Consider the following 24,669-nt stretch of genomic DNA (forward strand, 5'->3'; position numbering starts at 1 on the left):
GTGCCAATAATTGTGTATAAATATTCAATCCAATCTCCCTCTCTTTGCCTTTAAGCCTTTGTGTGGGGGTTTAAATCCCTCAGTCTGCCTTCACTAACGTTCCACTTACCACCAAATCCACACAAAAGAACCGAGTCGTCACAGTAAATCTTCATAACTTTATTGTCTTTGTTCTCATGATTTTACAAATATGATACTTCTGCAATTCAACTTTAACTGTGCAACACAATGGCATTATGGACTGTTCCAACTTGACGACCCCGGGGACGCCAGTGATTCTCAAGGAGCCGGGAATCCTGCAGACCAAGAACGCATATTTGGGGGAATTTGAAGTGTTTTTCCTACTAGTGTTTTGTGAACAATCGGCAATATCATCCATCTCTCTCTCTCTCTCTCTCTCGTTCTACTCGTGTTGGCCTTTCTTTGTCTGCGGGATTCGCCTAGCATCGCCTAACGCGCCGCTTTTCTTTCCAACCCCTCGGTTCTGGGTGAAGTGGTACAGTCTCTTTGGATGAGGCTGCTGGTGCCGGGCGGAGCTGCGGGGCTGCTTGGCTTTTTATTTATTTATTTTTTTTAAAGAACAGGGAGTGAGAAGGGAAGGGGGTGGGGGGGGGGATTGGGTGATCTCGCCACAGAAGGATCTCGGGACACCAGCACAGATAAGAACAATGGCATGCAAAGACACACACACTCACACATACATACACACACACACACACACACGCACACACAGACTGTTTCTTCGGTTTTGTTTTTTTTGTTTTTTTTTCGTAATAGAAAATAAAGATTCTGACAGAAAATACAAGCACCGAGCCCTCGCCCCCAACACCCAGTGGCCAAGCGTGTGTGTGTTAGGAGATGTGAAGTTCAGGGGGGAAGAGGGGGGGGGCGTCAAGTAGAATCAGGGGCTCGCGATGGTCCAAACCGTTTCGACACGATGGCTGGCTTCTTCTTTTCATGTTCAGTTAGTCCCACTGTGAGGACGTAATACATCTCACATTTATATTAGTTCATCTCTACACCGTTTTTACTACAAATGTATGTGCTTTCCATTTAAAACAACGCCAGGAGGAAAAAGAAGAAAAGAAAAACAACAACCCCAAAACGGGAACAGATGAAGCTTCCGACGACGCTCCGCCTCCACTCGGGCCAACTTATTGCGAAATGAAGTGACGACCTCGGAACAGCGACACACGGTTCAATATGGCACAAGCATCTTTAGTAACCACCTCAATGCATCTCTTCCTCGTGGGTGAATATAAAAACAAAGTAAGCAAACCGAGAACCACACGATATCCAAAAATATTAAGACGTTAATCATCGTTAGAGCTGAAAAGAAAAAAGAGGTTCCGTTTTTTTTTCTCCCCCCTCTGCAAGCAAACCTCCCGTTTCTGGAACCCTTCGTCAACATAAACCCCGCCCCCCTGCGCAGCCCGGGAGATTCGCTTCACACGTGGAGGAATCTGCGCATCTTGTGCCGCGCTGCAATACTTCAAACGTCCAGGTGGTTGTGCAAGTGAGACGCTGTCCTCTTCACGTTACGGGGCTAGACCGCAACCACGGCGATGACGCCCTAAGAACACACAAGCACCCAATCCGAACCTGTCGAGGCTTTTTAGACAACTTTGTCCCCCCCCCCCCCCCCGCATCGTCACGGTAACCTGCGCCGGTCACTCGGCTAGTCTCCGTCTTTGCGTTTGCCTCTGGGCGTCTCTCGCTTTTAAGACTTTTGATTTCGTGTTATGTGCTTATTGTAGTGAACGTCAGCTTTTGGCACAGCTCAGCAACCAAACGCCCCAAAAGATTCTCGTCAAGTACGGAAACAGCTGCCCCGCCCCCCCCCCCCCCCCCCCCCCCCGCCCCCCCATGAGGATCGTTGTTGCTCTACGTGTTCGTACGTAGAGGAATATATATATTTATATATATACGTTTATATATATATATAGAACTGTAAAACGTCTCTGGAGTGTTTTTGTGGAGAAACATCTACACGTGAAGGCGTCGTCGTCCTCTGAACCCTCTGAGGCTGTGGGCGGGGTCGGTGAAATAAACTCCTCCCCCCGCAGCGCCGCCTAGCTGCTCACCGTGTATCTCACTATATAATCCAAATAAATATTTTGTAAAATAAGGACAAATCGGTTATAGAAACAACAAACAAAGAAACTTAAGCAAAAAAATAACAAAACTAAAATCTCTGGAAACGCCACGACTCCGCCGCCGTCCTGCCCTCAGTCAAGGAAACTAAGAAAGAAAGAAATATTAGGGGGTGGATTATATCTGGAGTAGTGGTTGTTGTACAATATGCCAAAAATGACGGGGCGCCAGTTTGATGTTTGTTGCAAGAAAATCTTCCTCCTCCTCCTCCCCAGACTCTCGTTTCTCTCTCCGCCCCGGATGTGATCATGCTCTGTCTGATCAAAGTCTGTGACCTTTAACCCTCAGCTGCCCTCTCACACTCTCTCCCCCTCCACCTTTTCCTCTCCCCCCCCCCTCTCCCGCCACCCACTTTACTTCCTCGTCACCTCGGAGGGGGGTGGGGGTGGGGGTGGGGCATTGTTCAGTCGGCGTAGTGCATGATGGACTCCACGTAGTTGCCGGGGAAGAGGCCCGTGGTGCTGTTCATCACGCCCTCGTACCAGCCGTCATCGTTCTTCTTGATCACGTAGATGATGGCGCCCTCCTGGAACGAGAGCTCGTCCTCCTTGTCGCGGGCGTAGTCGTAAATGGCCACCACTGAAGGGAAACGCGCCGGGTTAGTAACGCCAAAACAGAAAGTGAGAGAAACCTCAAATGTAGGGAGCGAGCGGGCGAGCGCCGACCTTTCTCCAGGTAGCTGCGCGGGGCCCAGGGCGGGTCCTCCTCCGCGTAGGGGTCGCTGTACTCCACCACGGCCGACTCCTCCTCATCCTCTTCGTCCTCCTCGTAGTCCTCCGGCGGCGGAGGGGGAGGGGCGGGCTCCTCAAACACCGGCTCGTCGGCGGGTGGAGGCGGCGGCGGCACGTCCGAGACTGGAAGGCAGGCAGAGACCGATCAGAGACGGAAGAACAAAAAGGACGAAGACTCGGGGAATCCCATGCACTAGAGGAAGGAGCGGTACGTTTTCCCCACCATGGCCGCTCGCCGGTGGGGAGGGAAACACGACACAACGGGGGACGACCGACTTCACACATGCATCAACAAACACACAAACATGCACCATTACACACATCATGCTTTTAAAACGCCGCTACTCTCTACCAGGGCGTTTTCCCTCCTGCGGAGCGGTCATGCAAAAGGGCGGGCGGGCGGGCAGGAGGGTGGGCGGAGCTAAATGCGACTTACTCGTCTCCTGAACGCGAGCCACGAAACCCATCAGAGGCAGCTGGGGGGTGATCTGCATGGAGGGGGGAGGGGGGGCGAGTGGGCCTGTAAAGTGATCCAGGTGGGCGGGGCCAGAGAGCGGAAGGCGTGTGACAGACAGAAGAAGAAGAAGAAGAAGAAGAAGAGTTTGCTTGTGAGTCTTTCTTTGAGGGGAAGTTTGTAATCTACTTCTTCATATATTTGTCGTTTCCCTTCCAAGATTTACGTCCAAATGTGTGGAAGAGAAGCCGGACGGAAACGGAGGCAGACAGACGGACACCTGAGCGTCTGTGCAGCTCAACGTGAGAAGAAGAAGAAGACTATTAATGTGCGACACAAATCCTTGTTTGGGATGCGACAGGCGTACCTTGGTTCTGAACAAAGTGCGGCCCCCCGTTGAGCTGGCTCTGGTTGTGGGCCGGGTTGGGCTGGCCGGTGACGGAGGAGGGCCGGCGGTACGGCAGGGAGCCTCCGACCGGCGGGTTCTGAGGGGGCTGGCCCGGGCGGTTCATGCTGTAGAACTGAGGAGCACCTGTGAGGGGGAGGGGGGGGGGGGCAGCAGGGAGCAGATTAGAAATGAGGGGAAGACTTGTTTGTTTTCTTCTTCTGGTGTCCTTAAACAGGTGGAGCAACACTGAATCACATCGGGCAGAACAAAGAAAAGCACAGGACAGGGAAGAAGAGTGAACGCATCGATGAGAGGAGTCGCTTTGGGAGCAAAACGCCACACAGCCCATGCAGCATCATCATCATCATCATGGACACGGACAGGCAAGCTGATGAGATGGCGCGGGGAGCGGAGAGGATGGTGCATTCAGGGACGTGGAAGAGAAGCAGAGCTGCACGCACACAAACCTGCAGGCCAATGAACTGAGACGACTTATCTCATTTTTCTTTAAGAGTGTTGCAGATTACAGAGGTTCATGAAGCGTGCAGCTCTTTAGGGACACAATGAGGGAGAAGGTGTGAGGAGAGCACATCGGCTGCTTTAACCTTCAAACAACCAATGGTGCGTCCGGCGTGATGATGGCGTGCGTGAGGAGGCGGGACGGGAGGGCGTGCAGGGGAGTGGGCGAGCTTTAAACAGGGGGTGGGGCACTCACCTTGTGTGGGGGTGCCATAAGGGGCGGGGCCTGTGCTAGTGGGGGCAGTGGAGGCGGGGAGCTGGGGTGGGGGCGGGGGCACGGGCGGGACCTCTACAGGGGGAGTGGGGGCCTGCGGGGGGCCGTCCAGGGCCGAGGCGGGGGGCGGCCCGGGGGTGGTGGCGGAGGTGGTGGGAGGCTTGGCCGGGTTAGAGGGGGCGGGGGCTGAACCGACAGGAAGGAAGGAAGGAAGGAAAGAAGGAAGGAGAGAGAGGAGAGGTTACAGATCCAGGGCTCATGCTGTCAGACCTACAGGCCTACAGAGGCCGCCTGGATATGACACAAAGATTAGTGGCGTTAGTGTTGAGGCGCACACAGACGTCCTCCGGTGCGAGACGGGAGGCCGGCGTTTACCTGGTAAGGCGGCGGGGGGCGGGGCCGGGGTCGGCACGGCGATGGGCACGCCCACGCTGCCGCTGCCGCTGTTCTCTCGGCTGCTGCTGCGGCTGCTGCTGGGGTGGCTGCCTCCGCTGCTGCCACTGCTGCCACACACACACACACACACACACACACACACGTCAGAGCACAAACACACTCATCCTAAACACTGCAATCAAATCTGGGACTCCCCGTTCATCCCGCACCAAAATGCTAAGCGCGGCACCCTGGAGAGCCGTTATGCCTTTGAAATGAGCGTGAAGAGCGATAAGAAGCAGCTCGGCGAGGGCGGGATGAGACGGGTGAGACCAGACAGAGACAGAGAGAGATGGGACACGCCCAACAAAGCAGGAAGTGATGAGGCACACGGGGCAGAGGACAGAGGAGGGCGCATGGCTGAGAGATGAAGAGGATGAGCTGTGAATGGAGCGGAAGAAGAGTTTGGGGGGAAAGATGTTGTTCGGCGCTCCCGAGTCAAAAATCGGAGAACGATTCGGCCGATTGTCCCTTTGTGTTACACATTAAAGACGGAGACTTTCCGAGCCGGCGAGGGGGAATCTCTGAATCTCTCCATGTTGGGGATCAAAGAGTCGTCGTGGGAGACGGGCCAACACAGCGTTGACAGTTGTGTGGGGGCGACGCTGCTGATGTAATGACTGTCACCATAGGAACGTGTGTCTGCTGAATGCGGCTCTGAATCTGTACAGCGGCCTCGCGTCTTTGTAGGGGCGCGGCGTTTGTGCTGTGTGGATTACAAAAGAGGAGCGAAGCTGGAATCGGCGTCATTTCAGTGGAGGAAAGGCATGTGAAGTGTCAGAGAGAAGAAGAAAGGGAAGGAGGCAGAGGGAAAAAAGTGGGCGTTTGTCTTTAAGTGTAGAGAGGCATGCTGGGAAGTGAGGGGGGGGGGGTACCTGTACGTGCGGTTCCTCTGATTAACGGATGCAGTGCGTGCAGGGCTCTGCTGAGGCTGCGCCATGTTGCGCGTCGGGCTCGAGACGTAGTCGTTAGGGACAACGGGCGGACGCACCGGCTCGAGCGTCCTATAGGGGGAGTGGCGCCTGCGAGAGGGTCAGGGGGGAGGGGGGGGGGGGACAGGTGTTTAGGGAGGGGGGAGGGGCATCCAAAGAGAATGTAGGGCGGGGGGGGAGGGGGGAAGGGAGGGGAGGGGAGGGGGAGAGTAAGAAACAAACAAGTGCAAACTTAAAAAATGGGGCGTGACAGGTGGAGGAACATCAGGGCTGCTGAGGGTCCACAGGCGTCGTCCAGGAGGAGGAGGAGGAGGAGGAGGAGGAGGAGGAGGTGGACGCCACAACGCCGCTGCTGTCGGCTAACAAACTTTTTATTTAAATGCACTCCCACTTCCTGTTCTCTGCACACGGAGAGTTGGACTGAAGCGGAAAGTGGCACATGTGGTCGAGAGCAGGACTCCCTCAGGGTCAAACGCGACTTTAGGGTCAAACAGACGAGGAGGCGGGACGATCGGCTGAGCCAGCAAAAGAAAGGAATGAGTCAAAACAATATCAAACACTGGATGAAGTCATGGAGCATGTTGCTGCGTGAGCGAGGAGACAAATCAAGTCCATCCATCCAGAAAACAGATCAATCAGGACTCGGACACAGATCCTCACCAGGGGGGTCCAGCCCATAATAAGCTTCCTGTTGTGTGTAGCGCCTCAGGTAAAGGTGCATCACGCTGTTTTAACAGAAGTGTGTTAACCTGCATGAAGTGCTGTTACCCGACAGCAGCGGTGTGTATGGGGGGGGGGGGCGTGGAGTGACCCATCTCTGAGCACTGTTGCTATGGCAAAAGTTGCTATGGAGAATATGGGGCAGCCAGGAGTGGGTGGGCCGGGTCTCACACACACACACATGCTTTAAGTCCAATTAAAAGAACTTAACAAAAGAGGAGTAAATTACTTACAAATTAATAAAATCACAAATAAGAAGTTTGCCCACAGGCGGGGATGTTCTCACACACACACACACACACACACACACACACACACACACACACACACACACACACACACACACACACACACACACACACACACACACACACACACACACACACACACACACACACACACACACACACACACACACACACACACACACACACACGTCGAATAACCTTTCTGTCTGGGTAAAGCCTTTAAACACACTCAGACTCAGGCTCAGACTCTACATGTGAATCCTTCTTAGAAATGCTAATTTAAGAAAAGCACGTCCACAAACTTTTGACATCTTATTTTCAACATTCTCAGGAGAACGCTTGGTCTCAAAGATCAGACTCAGTATTTGGCGGCTCTACGAACCTTCATCCGTTCACAATCACGGCGGTCTGAGACTCAATGGAGACGCGACCATGGCGGCGTTAAGCTAAAACGCTAAAAGCCTCACATGTAAGCCAGAAATCACAACTAAGGCGGAGTGCAGTGATGCAACATTTCCCCGCCATTGTGACGAAATCAAAAGCGGGACGTTCCAAACCCCGTCTCACCAGCAGAGATGGGGAAACTAAAACAAAGAATGCCGCCGTGTTGACACCTGGCACTGGAATCCATTTACAGCCGCTCTAAGGAGGTAAACGGGCGATGATGAAACTGGGAGAAACCAGAACCCCGGCTTAGAGGTCACACACACACACACACACACACACACACACACACACACACACACACACACACACACACACACACACACACACACACACACACACACACACACACACACACACACACACACACACACACACACACACACACACACACACACACGGGGGTCCAGGTGCCGGCGCCTTACATACCCTAGGGTCCCCTTCCCGGTCATGGGCGGACTGGGGGGCTTCTGCGTAGGGGGCAGGGTGCGAGGGAGAGTGCCGGCGCCGGCCTTCATGTTCTGAGCGCTGGCCTGCGGAGGGAGGACACAGACGCACAGACACACGGGGTTAACCGCAGCACTGAGGGAGATAATTACACATTTTAATGAAAACCATCACAACGCCTTTAACTGAGTAAGCAAACAAACTCCTTAACACGCAGCTAATTAGAAAATGTGCTGCCACGGCAAATTCACAGATCCAAGACAGGCTCACGAAACACACACACACACACACTCTCAGGGTTCAACAACAGCTGTTTACGTTGAATGTTCTTACCTTAAACCTTTGCAACCACTACGATTGATAACAAAAAGAAACAATAAGGCGAGCAGAGAGAGAGAAAGAGAAGAAATCAGAGGGTTAGTGTGTGTGAAGGAGGGAAACAAACAAACAAACGTGCAGCCTAGTTTGTGAGATTCAAGCAACAACTGCCCAGTGTTGAGCTCAGAGAGATACCCTCTGTGTGGGCACAACGGCGTGAGCTTTCAAACACACATCACTGAACAAAGAGGAAGAAGAGGAAGCAGAAACTGAGGCGGCTCTTCTCCTCTCAACATGGATTCTTGCTCGCATGGTTGAAATTCCAGGTAGCACAGAGGAGTCGAGCCCCGAACCAGAACCGGAGGCTAGAAATGGACCCGTAGACGGGTCGTCAAGGGGACTTTGATCTTTGTCTCCTTATGGACTGGATGTTTTCAATACTGAGTACATTCTGCTGCTCCGAACTCAATAACAGCTCGTCTATCTTTTGAGTCAACATTGAGAGACGGAGTTAGACTACCGCCTTGGTGGTGGTATGCACACATTACTCATGCCGGATACCTTGACTCCGTGTCCCATGTCGTCCAGGAAGCTGTAGTCGATAGGCTTGCGGATGTAACGCACAGGCCTCTCGGGATTGGCCGGGGCGATGATCTTGTGTGTGCGTGACGTGTTCTTATTGGTGGTGAGGATGCCGATCTCTCGCCGGGCCACCTTTTCTTTGTGGATGTCCACCGTCTAGAAGAGAGAAACAGAAAAGGAGGATGTTTTTACCGTGCGTTTCACATTACAGATTCCTGCCGCCATCGCTGCAATTTGCGAGCCTGGAGTGGAGCGCCGCCTCTTTATGATGAGGGGGAGACGTTTCAGACAGCTTCCTAATTAAAGTGTTGGAGCGCCGCGCAGGATCCTTGGCCCACAAATTGTGCTGCATGTTAAAGAAAGCCTTTCATTTGACTCAAACTGACAGGCTTGTACATGCACTACCATTTTGAGTACCCATGATGAAACCATGAAAACCGCCAACGTGCCTCTGAACACAAATCAAACCACGGAATCTATTAAAGGCCTCGCAAGGAGCAACCACCCGCTACCAGCACTGCAGAGAAGGTGTTGGACTGCATAGAACTTGCGCACAATCTAGAACAACAAGAGGCGATTACTCTGCCAGGCAAACAGGCCTACCTGTGAGATGTGGTTGATGGACGACTCCATGCGGCGGAGCTGCGAGGCCTGGATGTCCAGCATCTGCAGGACATTGTTGGCCAGTGTGTTGATCAGGTAGGCGACGCTGGCCAGGGACTGGGTGGTGTAATTCTTGGTCTCCTCCAGCGCCCTCTGCTTGTCTGGCGACTGGTGGGTGACGACGATGACGACAGGGTGAGGAACAGAGAAAGAGGGAGAGAGAGTTAGAGTTAGACAATCAAGGTGCACAGACACCTTCAATGAGCGAAGAAAGAAGTGGTAATACTGCTGTCTTCTGACTTCTTCTTTGATACGATACCCGAAAGAATGACAAGGACAATAATGGACAAGCAGCCTGATGGTTGATGAGCTACAAGTACACTCCTCTAGTTTCTTAGTTAAGTTCTTAGGATTCTTCTTACTTAGCTACAAATGAGCATTTGCAATTAGAGCATTTATGCCGTGAGGTCGCCTGCTTCTCCAGCAGCTACAAGGAACCCCCGCTGTGCCATCGCCTGGAGAACCTGCTGTATTACTGCCGCGGTCGGGTTTTGATCTTAAAAAGAAAACAAAAAATGTGGCAAGGCGAGTGTGTGGAACGGGGGCACATGGACAGGAACATCAGAGGGATGGATCAGCTCGAGCTGCTGCTGGGAGACTGTTCTCAGGGCAATGGACGGTTCCTTAATGATGCTGTGAAAGGCCTCGGTGATGGATACCAAAATCATGAGATCTAGGATGAATATTCACTAACCTCTAAATGTTCTGCTGTCAAAGCCGGAGTATTATCAATCAATCTTTATTGATTCTTTCACACGGTGCTCGAGCCTTTTAGACAATAGAGCATTAAGAGGGACAAGAGGTGCGGGGACAGGACCAGGAGCACAACGTAGCAGAAAGACAACACGACTGAGACAGTGGAAAGGTGACGCCCTTGGACATAAATGATGTCATAAACAAACAGTGGAAATAAATCATGTTTAGCAGAAAGGGACTTCAGACTCTTCCACATCCAGCAGAGCATGAGGCGGAGCTTCCAACGCGCCACACAACACACCGCTCCTCAGTAGCTCAGTTCGCTTGTAGCTTCGGTGAAATAGACGCAACACCTCTGACTGACACAGCAGCATCATCATTCAAAGGGAGTGACAACGTGACTCTGTTCAATTGCATCTGGACCATCAGGACAAACAGGTTATGTGACAAAGGTCCCGGGTGAAGCTGGAGGCGTTTGCAAATTGACATTTTGGAGTGAGTGGCCCAGTGACACACGGAGCCCAGGGTTTGGGTCCATTTGCACTTTCAGGAGTTCGCCAGAGCGACAGAACGGATGGGACTTTGGATTAAAGTCAGTATTTAAGGGAGCATTCTCAGCAATATTGAACATAATTAACAGGGAATCCAGTCTGAACAGAGTGCGCCACGACTCCCTGGGTAATAACACACCTCAGTCACACTCACAGCCCCTCATATGAGACGTTCACGTGTTCCACATCGCCCTCAACACCAGGAGCAGCGTCACTTCTCTGCTTTCACACCTTTAATCGCACCGCCTTGGAATTTGTGTATGATTTCTTTGAATAGCCGTTTAGGATTGCGAGGCAGCTGTGGTCCAGCTGGAGCAGATAGTCCTACAGAAGAGCTGAACATGAAGAGTGTGTGCAACGCAGCCAGAGGAGAGTTTGGATTTGAATAAGCAACAGGACATTTTGAATCAGATCCTGGGTATCCTCCCCTCTTTACACATCTGATTACAGACTTCAACCTCAGGTGGTTGGAGAAAAGCTCAAATGAACATCACAGATTGTTGATGGCAAAAACATCTAAACACACCTGTAGCAACACACCGGGCACCAAAAGTCTTCCTGGTCCATTTCTGTTGAATCGAACCTATAGGTTGCTGGTTAAACACCAGGGCAGCGTGCCAGGCAGCAGGCTGCCAACATCCGCTGGCCACCACCTCCTTCTCAGGGCATCCTGTCAGACCTGATCAACCATATTCAAACATGACACACTTCACTACAGCACCTTGTCCAAACCTCTTCCAACCAATGTTACACTCTTTAAACTGCTTCCTCAGGTTTACAGGCCTGTGGCTCTGAGATCAGAGAGTCTCCACACAACGAGAGAGCGGGATTCGACCCGAACAATGCACATGTCAGGAATCAGGATGTGTGTATGTGTGTGTATGTGTGGCAGTGAATGCATCACTGCGAGGTATCCATGCCCATGAACATCAGCAATTTGTTTGTTTGACTGGCTCATATTTCCCCCAAAAAATACACGAACACACACACGCAGTCACCCAGACACGGAGAGAAAAGGGACGGAAAGAAGAAACCATAGCAACATAGTAGTCTTAGTTAGAAGCAGGAGCAGATCTCAGTGTTTGTGTCCAGCATCATAAATCAGACTGCTGCTGTGCTGTCATGGCTGTGCTCCGTTCATCGACGCCTATCTCAGCTCAGACTGGCTGCTGCCGCGTCCTGGTCGCTCGGCTGTTGTAGCTGTAGTGTCTGATCCCGCTGGAACCCTGGGATTGATGTTGATGTCGCCTGTTTGCTTCTGTAGACCGTGTGTATGTGTGTGTGTGTGTGTGTGTGTGTGTGGGATGCCGAGGAGCAGGCTAGCGAGCTAATTGGCTACAAACCGACAGCATACTATGGCTACACGGGTCACAAACGCCTAAAGTGTCAACTCATAGCCAACGGTGGCACCCCTGGAGGATAAATGGCGATGTTTTTAGTTTAACCAATCTGCATTTGGGGTTGTTTTGCTTGAGCCAGTTTGACTGTGGACCGAGCTGCACCACATCACCGCAGCTAGTTAGCTTGAGCAACAGCTAGCCTAGCATCACTTCGCCCCCAGCGTGATGTCAAACACACTCGGCCGTCCAAACTCACACTGGTGATGACGTACCTGTACATAGTTGCTCTCACAATACTCCGCGACCCTTTCCAAATTGGTAAAACTGTCCAGTAACGCGCTTCGTCCAGCCGGAATCTCCTCTTCCAGCAGCATTTGTAGCTCCGCCATTTTCACATCTTTAGCGGAGCGGTGTGTGTGCTCACTAGCGCCGCGGCGGTTGTGCGTGGTACTGGCTGGCTCCCCTGAGCAGCTGATGAAGAGTAGAGACTGCCAAAATAAATGAATTACAGCTTTATTTAATCATTGTAGTGTAAAGATAACAGCACTTATTATGGGTAGTATGGCTTAATCATGTTTAAAAAAAAATCCTGTGCAGAGAATTTAATAATAGTAATACTTGCTAGTCTCCCTGGGTGATTCCTCTCTTGGCTTCCTCCGTCTCCACAGAAGCAGCCCTGGAGCTGGCAGGGTAAAAGGATCTTGCTCAGGGGCACTTAAGCATCACACACACAGCCAGTGTGGTGGTAAGCAGTGATGATGCAACACAAGAATGACACAAATACGCACAAAATCTTCTTATATATTTAATAGTAAGAGGAAGCTGTATTTAAAAACGTGAAATGTCTAAACCCCTTATAAAACACACCAGTCTCGCACTGTTGGTTATGACTAACACAATACACAAACACTGTTGGCAGCACGGCGTGTTTCCTCTACATTGTAGAGCGTTAAAGCACTGAGCTCGCCTCCTTTGAGTCTTTCAACAAGTGCAAATCTGAACCAGTGGCAGGTCAAGGTAATAATGTGCTTAAGGCAGAGACATGGCGTGAACAATAACAACATGTGTGCAAGAAACACTGACGGTACAAACACATTTCCACATCAGGACCTGAGCCTCAAATGTTTTTCTGAACAACCAAGAAATATTCAGGGAAACTGCTGGTTATTGAATCAAAAATGTTAAGCATAGGGAATCTTTGAATAAGCCTCTTGGGCTGTCTCTCTCCCCACTGTGGCTGTCTCAGCTCCTTCTGCTGACAGTGATCCAGGTTTCATCCTTGGGCGTGGACACCAGCTCGGACTTGACCTCCATGACCTGTCCCTCCAGCTGGTGAAGCTTCAGGAGCCGGACCAGTGTGCTGAGCAGGATCGTGGCAACGGTGTAGGCGAACCTGTGAGGGAGACCGGGGAGATGCCTCATTATTCAAGACACATGCGGAATAATGTAGAGGGAAAACGCGATTGGGGCGTATTCACACTAAGTCACAGCCTTCTTCTTCTTCAAATGATTGTAGTTAAATAAGCTTCTTTCACGCCTGAGAGAAAGCCACCTGTGTGTCTTTACCTCAGCTCCGGACATGCCTGGTTTCCAGAGAAGCCCAGCAGACAGAAGCTCTTCCTGGCCGAGTCGTCGTCAAACCGATCCGGGTCGAACCTGGAAGCACGGAGCGGGAATGTCTGAGAGAGTTCTGATCGACGCATCAGAAACGCACCATTAAGGAAAACGACACATTTATACGTTCCCGGCTCCTCTGCAGTCCGGATGCAAATCAACAAGCCTCTGGCCCCACGGCCGCAGAGAAGACACTAACACGTGAAACGATTTTTAAATAACGTGGTGACAAGACAAACCTGTATGGAGCGCTCCAGGTGTCGGAGTCTTGCATGACCACTCCCAAAGCGTAGATCACCAGAGTCTGAAAAACAACAACAACAAGGCCTTTTGAATCGTTCTGTCTGTAATACCCTCGTCTGTAAGCTGCGAGACAGACAGAAGGTCAGAGAGAGAGAGAGAGAGAGAGAGAGAGAGAGAGAGAGAGAGAGAGAGAGAGAGAGAGAGAGAGAGAGAGAGAGAGAGAGAGAGAGAGAGAGAGAGAGAGAGAGAGAGAGAGAGAGAGAGAGAGAGAGAGAGAGAGAGAGAGACTCAGTGGGTAGTGCTTCCGCTTGGGAACCGGAGGGTCGCCGGTTCGAGCACCTGCCGAGGTGCCCCTGAGCAAGCCACCGAATCCTCAATTGCTTCCCCCTCTGCGAAGGGTGGTAATGTAATGTAAGTCGCTTTGGATAAAAGCGTCTGCCAAATGATCGTAATGTAATGAGAGAGAGAGAGAAAGCAGATACCTCTTTGGGGATGACGTGTTGATCGACTTTTCCCTCTACTTCCTGGAGCCGAGCCGCGACGGGGGTCAGCTTGGCCGTCCTCACCGTCTCGTTGAGGACCTGCTGGCAGTATCTTGCCAAGGACAGAAATGCGATCAGATCCAGGATTTCAACCGCACCGCAGCTTTAGCCTTTCCCAAAATGTGGAGGACAAAGACTAACAAGTGACCCTGCAAGTCCTACACTGCTACACGGCCGTTTCATCTCACCGAAAATTCCACAGCCAGACGCAGAACTCTTACCTGAGCTGAGGGATCTTGTCCAGAGAAATAGGTTCGGAACCCAAAACATCCTCCAGCTCCTGATACAGCTTGTCCTGAACTTCCTCTGAAGTCGACAGGAAGTGAATTGCCCAGATACACACTGCAAGTACACCCACACTCATTTAATATTCAGGATCTCAGTATTTGGCTGTGTAGTAAGGGAGTCTGGGAGTGTAATTTGTCGTTGTAATGTTTTTCCCGGTGTGTATTGAAACTTCTGAGCAGCTTCACTTACAGTTGGCAGCGATGACGCACCCAGCCTGAGTGAAAACCATGCAGTCCTCCATGACCTGACACACACAAGCACATACCCTCATATTAACAAAAGCATAACTAGTCGATCACAAACAGGGCAGATGTGCGACCCAAACCGGAAATGGGCCTGCGCGTGATCCCTGAGGTACCTCTTGTGTTACAGTCAAGTCTGTGTCCCTGTGTCAGTATTCACCTGTCGCTCGTTGAGGCTGGATTGGAGCAGGGCGTCGACGAACGCCGTCTGCTTCCTCTGGGCTTTTCTCTCCCTCACCACCGACAGGAGGACGGACTCCATCTCTGACAGGGCTAAATGTGCCGAGACACAAAGAAAGTAACAACAACACATCTACGGTGTAAATGATGCCATTCTGAAGATGATTCCATTTCCAGGGGGTCAAAGTTCATGGAGGGGTCAAGTCAGGAGGACATTTTCACAACCGAACCACAGAAAGGAGATGTAGACTGAAAGTGTTTCAGTGTGTTACCATGAACCCTGCAGTAACTCTAAATACTGGCTCACCTTTCTCATAATGTCCTTTCCTGCTGGAGCTCTTCTCCAAAGAACCATCCAGGTAGCCTTTCCCAATCTCTGACCAGATCTGGATAACCATCAAACAGGAGAGTTTACATGTCTGCCTTTAGAGTCTGATGCGTTATGACAGGAGCCGAGTGCGTTGTTTGTGTAACGCCTGCCGTCTCACCGCGCCGTGGTTCTTGTGGAAGCAGAGGACCTCGGCGTCGTCCTTGAAGCGCTCACCCAGAGCCAGCTGGGTGACGGCCTTCAACGACAGGCCCAGCAGGTGGGCACACAGCGGCGTGTGTTGAGTCTCAGGGAACGAGCTCCACTTTCCCACCAGCTCCTCCACCAGCTGAGAGAGAAACTATGTGTGAATGCTTGAAGGCAACAGACAGTGTGAGACAGCGTCAGACAGTGTGAGACAGCGTGAGGCAGTGTGTGAGAGTTTCTGCATCAGACAGACCTTGAGAACGAGTGGGAAATTGCTTTTCAGTGTGTTGTCGATGGCGTTCTCGTACACCTTCTTCCTCATCAAGGTCTCTGTGGCACCGCCTTCCATTCCTGACTGGTAACCGAGCAACGACTTCAGCATGGTCTCAAAAGAATCGGCTGAGAAGAGCACAGAGCACAAAGGGAGAGATTCAGGTGTTGCCCTTTCCTTTTATTCCATGAACTGTGTGAAATGGCGGCGCTCTTACTGGTGCGGTTGGGGTTGATGTGTTGCTGCAGCTGATGCACTGAGCCCAGGCTGACCACCGGGCGACCGCCAAACCAAAACGACGCCACAGGCCCGAACTCTTGATGCAGACTGACCAGGAAGTGGTGCAGACTCCCTCTGTTGATGATGTCCTGCAGGTTCCCGTCCCTGAGAGAGCAGATGAGGTGATTTATCGAGTTAAAGAGGGCAAACATGGCTGGAGAGTCTCATGTCTGCAGATTTGGTCTGATTACCACCTGGTTATTGAATTTAAAGTTAGCTGTAAAGAGGAGAAAGGTGCCTACTTCTCATCTGTAGGATTGAAGCCTGGGATGCCAGAGGAACGTCTGGAGGACTGAAACAGAACCGCAAATGAACATGTTACTGTTGTTTCATGCAGCATTTCAGTAAGAAAATGAATTCTTACAGCTGCTCCACAAATGTGTCATCAACACACACACACGGCGATTTGTTTATCCTCATTAACTGCATTAACAGCACAGTTTGGAAAACACAGCACAGTTTAGAAGACACAACTTAAGAATTTTACTCTTCTTTTCCGTCTTAACTACATGGCAGTAATTGGATTCTGTTCCGTACTCAATCAGGGAAACATCTGCTACAAAGTAATGTGTGTGAGCAATTTACGTGCCGTTTATGCATTAGAATGAGCGCCGTAGATCGCGTTGAGACTGTTAAGTTGTTAAGTGATGTTTTAAATTTCATTCATTTTAAATAAGCGCACAGAAACATAGAATTGTCACATTTCTGGGCGCGTAACGGCGCATTGGCGCTAAACGGCAGCTAGCGAAGTAGCTAACGCCAATCTTTCCCAGACTTACCGGATACAAATAAAGAACAGCGCCGACCAAAGCGATGACAAACGTCACGGCAAAGATGGCAAAGTCCAGCATGACTGAGGGTTTAGAATGACACTTTTCTAGAATAATTCACACATAAGCATTAGCAGATTTCCCCCCACAGATAAGTTACCGTTACCACGTCAACAAAATTGAGTCTAAACTCGACTAAGAGGCCTGGATGACAGACAGAGCAGACCTGACTAATGGAGCTCAGAGAGTTTGGAGGGATGGATCCGCTACTTTCCCACTTTATGCGTACAAATGTAACACAGAAGCAGATTATTTTTGATGGCTAAAAGTGTGTATTTAAACAGCTTTATTTCAATTACAAAAATAGTGATTCACAATACATGTCAACAACAACATAAAGTACAAAAATATGTGCAACGTGAAAACAAAATCTCCGCTCTCAGCTCAGATTAAAGACTTCATCTTTCAGGCGGTGATGTCTGATTTGTCCTCTGGTTTTGGAGGCTCGATCTCCATGGCCATCAGGTAACCTAGGGGAGGACGGGGTTAGAAGGTTCGACTGACTTTTAAAACTACACCCCTCTCCCAAAATAAAATGAAAGCTGCGTTCAAACCAGTTGGCTCTGACCTTCGGTGTAGTCTGTCTCAGGTCGAATGGCGACGCAGATCCAAGCCAGGCCCACCAGCAGTGCTACCACCAGGTTTACTGTCACCCATGGGTGGAGGATCTGGTGCTCCAATCCTGGGGTCCTATGACAGAAACGGGAGAGGAGAGAGTTGTTCTTCTGTTTTCTTCTGTAGGTTTGTTTTGGCAGTTAACTACTTCTACATACATAAACCTACAAACACCAATGAAACATTAATTTTTTTTAGGCCTTTAAGGCTTCAACCTATCAGGCACTTGTTCAGCATTCGGCAATTAGTTTCAGTGTTTGAAATCACAGCGTATTTTATTCCTTCAGGAAACAGGTGACGGGTTCAATTCCCACAGCATCTTCCACTACTGCACTCTTCTTATGATAACATGATTCCGATGAGCTCACCATAATGTCCCATTAGAGTTTGGATAGAGGTTGATTCTGTCGCTGGTCATCTGTTGGCTGAGCGAGAGGACCAACGCTGAGAAATACACTGCGGCAAAAGAAATAACATGCAAATTAGGATGGTGTGTGAGAGTTTGCATTGGACTTCGTCTTGAGTGACAGCTGTGCTGGGTGGATATTGACAGACTCACAGAATGAGGCCAGAGCCACTGGTTCTAGCGTGATGAACTCCTGCAGAGCTGTGGAGCCTTTGGCCAGGTTCATTCTGAGCAGACAAACGTTTACATTTTTAAAAACAGAACCGATTCATATTTATGAGAATGAGATAGTCTCAGTATGAGAGTGCCTTTCAGAACACTCACACTGTGAGTCATTTGAACATTAAAACACACTAGATTGCATTCTTTGAGTTATTTTTGCAATGCCTACCTGTCGAATGCGGCCACTGTGCTGATGGCGAGCAGCAGGTAGAGGAGCGACTGGGACGGGTAGGCCAGGCTGTGGTACTGCTGCAGCAGGTTGGACAGAGTGGTGAGCTGCTGCCCGGCCAGCACGTAGATCACCACCACGTTCCACATGGCGTAGCCCGCCAGGAAGCCGTGACAGTACAGGCTGAACACCCTGGATAAGATATGAGAGGATGGAGGAAGATACACATTAGATCTGAGCGACACATTCATGTGCGCTGACAGCGAGCGGCACCCACATCACCTGAAGCTTTCGTGCACCCTGACAGAAACATCTCTGGTGGTCCACACTGGCTGTGTGTGCTGGAGGTCTGTCAGGTGATCCACCTGGTTGCTGGTTTTCCTCCATTCGGACCGCTCTGCTGCCTGGAAACCCTCTGAGAAACACACACACACACACACACAATTGATGATGGCAGCGCCCTCATGTGGTAACACAGTGTCACCTTTATTAGCAGAACACAGATTTTGTTACTCACTGCTCCTTTCTACAAAGACCTTTCCCACAGGCTGGCTCTGGCCCTGCGGGGCAGCAAACAGGGAATGCTGAGGGATGGTGGGCAGAGTGTCAGTGACTATATCATCCTCCTCTACGTCCAACTCCGCAGGAAGCTGGGACTCCACAGCTTTTAACTTCCTGGATTTGATGAGAATGAAAAGCGTGGATTTGTCGATTTGTCGATATCAAATGATATGAAAACTGCGGGTGTTTCTCACTTCTTCTTCTTGGTTTTTCTGACCACCTCCTCCCCATCAGTCACTTGATCTGCTGCTTCTCCGTTCACCAGGTCATCCCGGTCATCTTCCAGATCTGTTGTTTGGGGTCAGAGTGAAGAGGGCCGGCCTTAGAAGCAGCAGGTAAGACGCTCCTGATGACACTTGGTGCGTGTGAAATTAACTTTGACCAGGAACGCTACAATTCTCCCAAACTCACCTACAGTGGGAGTTTTCTTTTTCTTCTTCCTCCTCTGTGGCGGTCCATCAGTCATGGGTTCAGGGGTCAGTGAGTCCCTGAACTGAGATGCTCTACGACTACCTAGGCCTCCCATCTCCATCCCTACAGCTGGACATGAAGGAGCAGCTGTAGTGAGCAAAACCTGTGATATAATAATTCTTAACACTGAAATGTCAACCACGAAGGGATTTGAACCCTCAATCTTCTGATCCGAAGTCAGACGCCTTATCCGTTAGGCCACATGGTCCCATATTTAGACTGCAATCAGTTTATTTTTGGCAGTAAAGACAAACCAAAACAACATTGGGCGGTGTGTGTTTGATTTACCGTCCACTTCATCTTCATCAAGTCCATTTGCCTTTCTCGTCCTTCTCTTAGTTTTCGGTGCCGGCATGTCTCCTGCAGACGGTGTGTCTTCGCTTCACGTGTCCACAAGTCACAGAAAACAGAAGAAAAAGTTGAACTTGACAGCCAGCTGTGCAGCGTGGAGGCGTGTGGCTCCTAACAGACGCGGTCACGTACCTCTGCATGGTGGGAAGCGCTCGAGGCCGACGCTGAAGAGACAAAGCGGTCATGCAAAGGTTACAAGCCATGTTTAACACAAACAGCAGTGCTGAGAACCACAACAACAAATGGAGGAACAAATCTGATACTGGAAGGAGTTCAGACCAGACAAGGTGCAATAAACATCAAAAAGAATATTTCATTCAAGACCTCATTCAACCTTACCGGCGATGTTCTGACCACCTGACCAAGAATGGAGTCAGGACGAGATGAAGCTACGCAGACAGGAACGTCCTCACTGAGACGGTTAAATCCCTACTTAATCTCTGGGAGTACAGCCGCCAGCAGAGAGGATTACATAGGTCAAAGGTCACACCATTTAGAACCAAGATTTTTCAAGTAAGACGGATTTGTTTAGGCGCACTGTATCGTGTTATACAACCAGATTCTCTCTATCAAACTCACACTCACACACACACAATGTAGAATTTTAACAAACTATTCTGTGTCTGAGTTCAACTGCTTTTTGGCGGGATTTGTGTGTGTGTGTGTGTGTGTGTGCTGTGACCACTTTCTGTAGCTGGATGTGACTGACTGACCTGAGGAAGAGGAGGGAGCTCCCTGGATCGCATTTTCTATCAAATTAAAGAGGGTAAACATATAAACATCCGTATTAACAGAGACGAAACAGATACATTGTGGTTACTAATACATATTTAGCAACACTTCCAAACAACATCTATGATGTTGTAGTTCGCCGCCATTTTATGTAAACAGATACACACCGTTATCTCGCTGTAAAAATGAAGCGTTATTACCTTCAACTCTGCTGAATCCATAACTTCAATAAAAGTGCATCTGTCGGATATTTTGTGAGTTAAATCATTTGAGATAACCGTTGTTAATGTTTTAATCACAACTCCTGGATTGATTGTCCGGCTTTTATTTACTAGCGCTTTGTTTATGTGCTGCAGCCGGAAGTTTCCACTCGGAAGAAGATATGAGGAGCACATAAGACTTTCCCTTGTCTTCACAATAAAAGCTCAAACCGGATCCATCAGGCATGTAACATTTGTCGCTTGTCGTTGCCAGATTTGGACCCGGAAATCAGATTTGGAAAAATATGATTCTGATTAATTAAAATTCGAATTCCTAGTGGACCACTGCATTTTGTAGCGGACATGTCAGTAATATGGAGTAATTGCTGTGGATAATATAAAAAAATAAATTCAGCATATAGAAAGTATATGGTTATCATACTAATACTATAGCCACTGCAAAATAACAAGCATAATAATAATAAATTCAGCCATTTATAAAAATAAAAATGTCTTCATCAACTTGAATTCAGTACCGTGTGTCTTGTATTTATCATTAACAATTACTTTTAGCTAAATTTCCTTTCTGCAAGGATTTTTAAATAAAAGAAATACCTCAAATCAGTTCAGTTACATCACAATGTATTTCATTAATAATAAACAGCCATTTGCCTTGACAGGTAGGGTTTAGAGGGAAAGGGATAGAATGGAGAGAGACACACAGAAAGAGGCATAGCAACAACAACAACCACCATCGTACGTAAGTGTAAATATGACTAATGATATAAATACAGGCAAAGGTCTTTATCGCTACAGGACAAACTTCCACAACAACCTGGACATGTGTGTCATGAAGAGTTGTGATCAACTGAAGGTAACACAGGGAGCGACACACACACACAAACAATCTAGTTTTCCTCCTCTACATCCGGAACACTGCAACCTAGAGGAAGACGAAGTCACACATGGACTGCGATCATTATTCTTAAATATTTTTATTGAAAAAAAAGCTCAAATCTCATCACGCTGAAATCAAACCAAACCATTTATGACACTTTCACATAAAAACACATTAAAGACTAAATCTCAATCTGTATCAGATTAATTTAGTGAAAATTAAAAAAAAATCTTGTACTTTGTACGATGCTTGTAACATAACACATCAACACAAATGTGTGAAAGAGAGACTGTGCATGGGAGTGTGTGTGTGTGTGTGTGTGTGTGTGTGTGTGTGTGTGTGTGTGTGTGTGTGTGTGTGTGTGTGTGTGTGTGTGTGTGTGTGTGTGTGTGTGTCCTACAGATCACACAGAGTCACTGAGGAATCAAAGCTCCAGACCCGAAACCCAGCATAAAGAGTGTGAGTGAATGTGGTGGTGAAGGTGTGGAGGCGCATCAGTGTGTCAGAGACGCTGTAGAAGGACAGAGTGCCAGCAGGAGGAAGAGGAGGGAGCTCCCTGGATCGCATTTTCTATCAAATTAAAGAAGGTAAACATATGACCGTTACTAATACATATTTAGCAACACTTCGAAACAACATCTATGATGTTGTAGTTCGCCGCCATTTTATGTAAACAGATACAGAGACTGTGCATGGGAGAGTGTGTGAGTGTGTGTGTGAGTGTGTGTGTGTGTGTGTGTGTGTGTGTGTGTGTGTGTGTGTGTGTGTGTGTCCTACAGATCACACAGAGTCACTGAGGAATCAAAGCTCCAGACCCGAAACCCAGCATAAAGAGTGTGAGTGAATGTGGTGGTGAAGGTGTGGAGGCGCACCAGTGTGTCAGAGACGTGTAGAAGGACAGAGTGCCAGCAGGACAGTCCACATACACTCCTACTCTGAGAGGGACAGAGGAGGACACAGGGACACTGAGGGGTGTCTCTCTGTTATTGTGACAGACAGAGTAACTATGAGGATCAGAGCAGATCAGGCTCCAGGACTGATCATTTCCTCCAAACCTGCTTTCATCTCTGTCTCCTTTCCTCCTGATTCCTCTGTAACTCACTGATATATGAACGAATCCTTCCCACTCCACCTCCCAGTAACAGCGACCAGTCAGACCATTTCTATACAGCAGCTGAGACAAGAGATCAAACCTCTCTGGATGATCAGGATATGGCTGCTCCTCTCTCACACATGTCACCTTCCTGTTGTTGTCAGACAGTTTGAGTCTTCTGTTCGCTGTGTTTGGGTCCAGTTCCAGTTCACAAACATCTGATGGACAGAAAAAGACACAAACAGGCGCAGTTTATCATCAAACACAGCTGCTGCCTTTATTATTCACTCATTTATTCATTTCTGCACTTTCTACTGTTTTCATCATCACAAATATCAGACATAAGAATCAGACCTGATTTAATTTTCCTGTTTGAAAATAAAATGAATGCCAACAAAACAATAAAATATCTTCTGCTTTAATCTGAAGGTTTTCCATCAACATCCAAAACATGTAATTATCAACTAATGATCAATTTCAATACTGATGTTGGTAAATCACAGATTGTTTCCTGTTATATTACATATGATATAACCACACACACGCACACACACACACACACACACACACACACACACACACACACACACACACACACACACACACACACACACACACACACACACACACACACACACACACACACACACACACACACACACACACACACACACACACACACACTCAGCCATGAGGGCCTTAAAATGCGCCAGACACACGTCTGATATTCTTTCCTTTATATTCTGCTGAAGTCTCGCTGAGATTCAAATGTCTTGAAGGAGAATGAATGAAGAACAAAACAAACAACCATTCTGTCACAGTCACAGCTCCATTTTGATGGAGAGCATCTGGATCGAAGTCATTTAGAACTGAAACTAATTCTCCATTAGAAATCAATTGTAAATCAATTGATGTGATCGCTTCAGGTCTGTGTTCCAGTTGTTCCAAATGGAGGAGCAGTGAACTTAAAAGCTCTTTTACTGAGCTCAGTGCCAACATGAGGGACAGACGACTGCAGGCTAGAATGGCCTCAGCTTCTAGTAAGATAAGAGCACAGGTAAGGAAGAAGCAGGCTGAGGAGAGTTTCATCAGTGAGACTCAACCAGTGGGGACGTCTGCAGAAATACAGAGACGTCCACCCAGCCACTGCATACAGAGGACAATGATCTGTGTGATGTTTACAGCCTGTGAGGAATCTGAAGGCACAATGATACACAGCATCAAGCATCTGGAGACTTTGGCAAATGACTCAATGTATCAATCACTTCACAGTTAATCAATCAATGAATATTCTAACTAACTCATCAAATGAGAATTTCCTCAGTCAAATATGAATCATTTTCTCTCTGAATTGTGTGTGTGGATGGACACACAGTTGTCAAATCAAACTTACATTTCCTCAGACCAGCTTTGATCCTGTGCTGTCCACCATGACCCATCCTACAGGCAGACACAGAGGCACAGCAAGCACAGGACTGATTATTGATTATTAAGTTTTTACCTTCAACCAACAGGGAGACAGTCCTCAGTCTGTGGCTGTGTCCTTACCTGAGAGTGTCCAGTCTCCAGTGAGGACTCTCCAGTCCAGCAGACAGCAGCTTCTCTCCTGTGTCTCCTGGATGATTGTAGCTCAGGTCCAGCTCTCTCAGATGGGAGGGGTTGGAGGTCAGAGCTGAAGCCAGAGAAGCACAGCCTTCTTGTGTGACCATACAGCCTGACAGCCTGCGAACAGAGTGTGTGTGTGTGTGTGTGTGTGTGTGTGTGTGGAGGGGGGGGTTGGAGAAAGAAGCAGGTCAAGTGAGTGAAAGCTCACAGTGTTTCTCCTTTACAAACATCTATATCTTGCAGACCTGAGAGTTTCCAGTTTCCAGTGTGGACTTTCCAGTCCACCAGACAGCAGCTTCACTCCTGAATCCTGCAGGTCATTGTTACTCAGGTCCAGGTCTCTCAGACTGGAGAACTGGGAGATGAGGACTGAGGACAGAGCTTCACAGCTTCTGTCTGACAGATTACAGCCACTGAAACTGAAGAAAAGATTCAATCATTACACACAATTAGGGTCATGTGATTTCTACTATTTTGCAAAAATAGAATCAGGGAATTCTGTCATAA

General features: G+C 48.9%; 4 protein-coding genes and 1 non-coding gene across 20 annotated transcripts in view; all 5 read right to left on the bottom strand.

Moving 5' to 3' along the window:
• Positions 1-1,985: 1,985 nt before the first annotated feature.
• Positions 1,986-12,259, bottom strand: abi2b (abl-interactor 2b). 2 transcript variants are annotated; one of them, XM_076165822.1, is made up of 10 exons: positions 12,109-12,259; positions 9,190-9,357; positions 8,566-8,742; positions 7,669-7,772; positions 5,771-5,917; positions 4,836-4,963; positions 3,707-3,871; positions 3,322-3,405; positions 2,820-3,008; positions 1,986-2,733 (listed from the first exon to the last, which is right to left on the bottom strand). In XM_076165822.1, exons 1-10 carry the CDS (start codon positions 12,223-12,225, stop codon positions 2,558-2,560), a joined length of 1,455 nt encoding a protein of 484 aa, XP_076021937.1. In that variant the 5' UTR covers positions 12,226-12,259; the 3' UTR covers positions 1,986-2,557. The 2 variants fall into 2 exon arrangements, with proteins under 2 accessions (XP_076021937.1, XP_076021938.1); XM_076165823.1 differs by lacking the exon at positions 3,322-3,405.
• A 368-nt stretch (positions 12,260-12,627) lies between these two features.
• On the bottom strand, positions 12,628-16,981 carry cyp20a1 (cytochrome P450, family 20, subfamily A, polypeptide 1). The gene is made up of 13 exons (XM_076165970.1): positions 16,789-16,981; positions 16,252-16,301; positions 15,948-16,114; positions 15,713-15,858; positions 15,434-15,601; positions 15,253-15,331; positions 14,926-15,038; positions 14,713-14,767; positions 14,457-14,577; positions 14,176-14,287; positions 13,690-13,754; positions 13,403-13,492; positions 12,628-13,229 (listed from the first exon to the last, which is right to left on the bottom strand). Exons 1-13 carry the CDS (start codon positions 16,858-16,860, stop codon positions 13,079-13,081), a joined length of 1,389 nt encoding a protein of 462 aa, XP_076022085.1. The 5' UTR covers positions 16,861-16,981; the 3' UTR covers positions 12,628-13,078.
• Positions 16,982-17,095: 114 nt separating this feature from the next.
• Positions 17,096-20,735, bottom strand: tmem237b (transmembrane protein 237b). Its single transcript, XM_076165966.1, has 13 exons — positions 20,567-20,735; positions 20,348-20,383; positions 19,767-19,798; positions 19,572-19,663; positions 19,224-19,352; positions 19,007-19,100; positions 18,769-18,926; positions 18,534-18,666; positions 18,252-18,443; positions 18,014-18,087; positions 17,823-17,910; positions 17,408-17,529; positions 17,096-17,309 (listed from the first exon to the last, which is right to left on the bottom strand). The coding sequence occupies exons 1-13, from the start codon at positions 20,585-20,587 to the stop codon at positions 17,245-17,247; spliced, it is 1,236 nt and encodes a 411-aa protein (XP_076022081.1). The 5' UTR covers positions 20,588-20,735; the 3' UTR covers positions 17,096-17,244.
• trnar-ucg (transfer RNA arginine (anticodon UCG)) lies at positions 19,419-19,491 on the bottom strand. The gene has a single exon. It is a non-coding gene; the product is annotated as a tRNA-Arg (tRNA).
• A 526-nt stretch (positions 20,736-21,261) lies between the features above and the next one.
• LOC143012670 (protein NLRC3-like) overlaps positions 21,262-24,669 on the bottom strand; it is a 31,812-nt gene continuing 28,404 nt past the window's right edge. For 4 of the 15 annotated variants that reach the window (XM_076165920.1, XM_076165922.1, XM_076165923.1 and 1 more), the window contains 5 exons: positions 24,408-24,581; positions 24,106-24,271; positions 23,951-24,032; positions 22,352-22,775; positions 21,262-21,975 (listed from right to left, as the gene is read on the bottom strand). In XM_076165920.1, the coding sequence (XP_076022035.1) occupies positions 21,861-21,975; positions 22,352-22,775; positions 23,951-24,032; positions 24,106-24,271; positions 24,408-24,581 (961 nt within the window). In that variant the 3' untranslated portion in view covers positions 21,262-21,860. Of the gene's footprint in view, positions 21,976-22,351; positions 22,776-22,796; positions 23,754-23,950; positions 24,033-24,105; positions 24,280-24,407; positions 24,582-24,669 lie in introns of those variants that run through there. The other 11 variants (XM_076165919.1, XM_076165921.1, XM_076165925.1 and 8 more) reach the window with 11 other exon arrangements.

The sequence above is a fragment of the Genypterus blacodes genome, unplaced genomic scaffold (genome assembly GCF_046128005.1).
Source record: "Genypterus blacodes isolate CSIRO-AG114 ecotype Tasmania unplaced genomic scaffold, CSIRO-AGI_Gbla_v1 ptg000152l_1, whole genome shotgun sequence".
NCBI classification, from domain to species: Eukaryota; Metazoa; Chordata; class Actinopteri; order Ophidiiformes; family Ophidiidae; genus Genypterus; species Genypterus blacodes.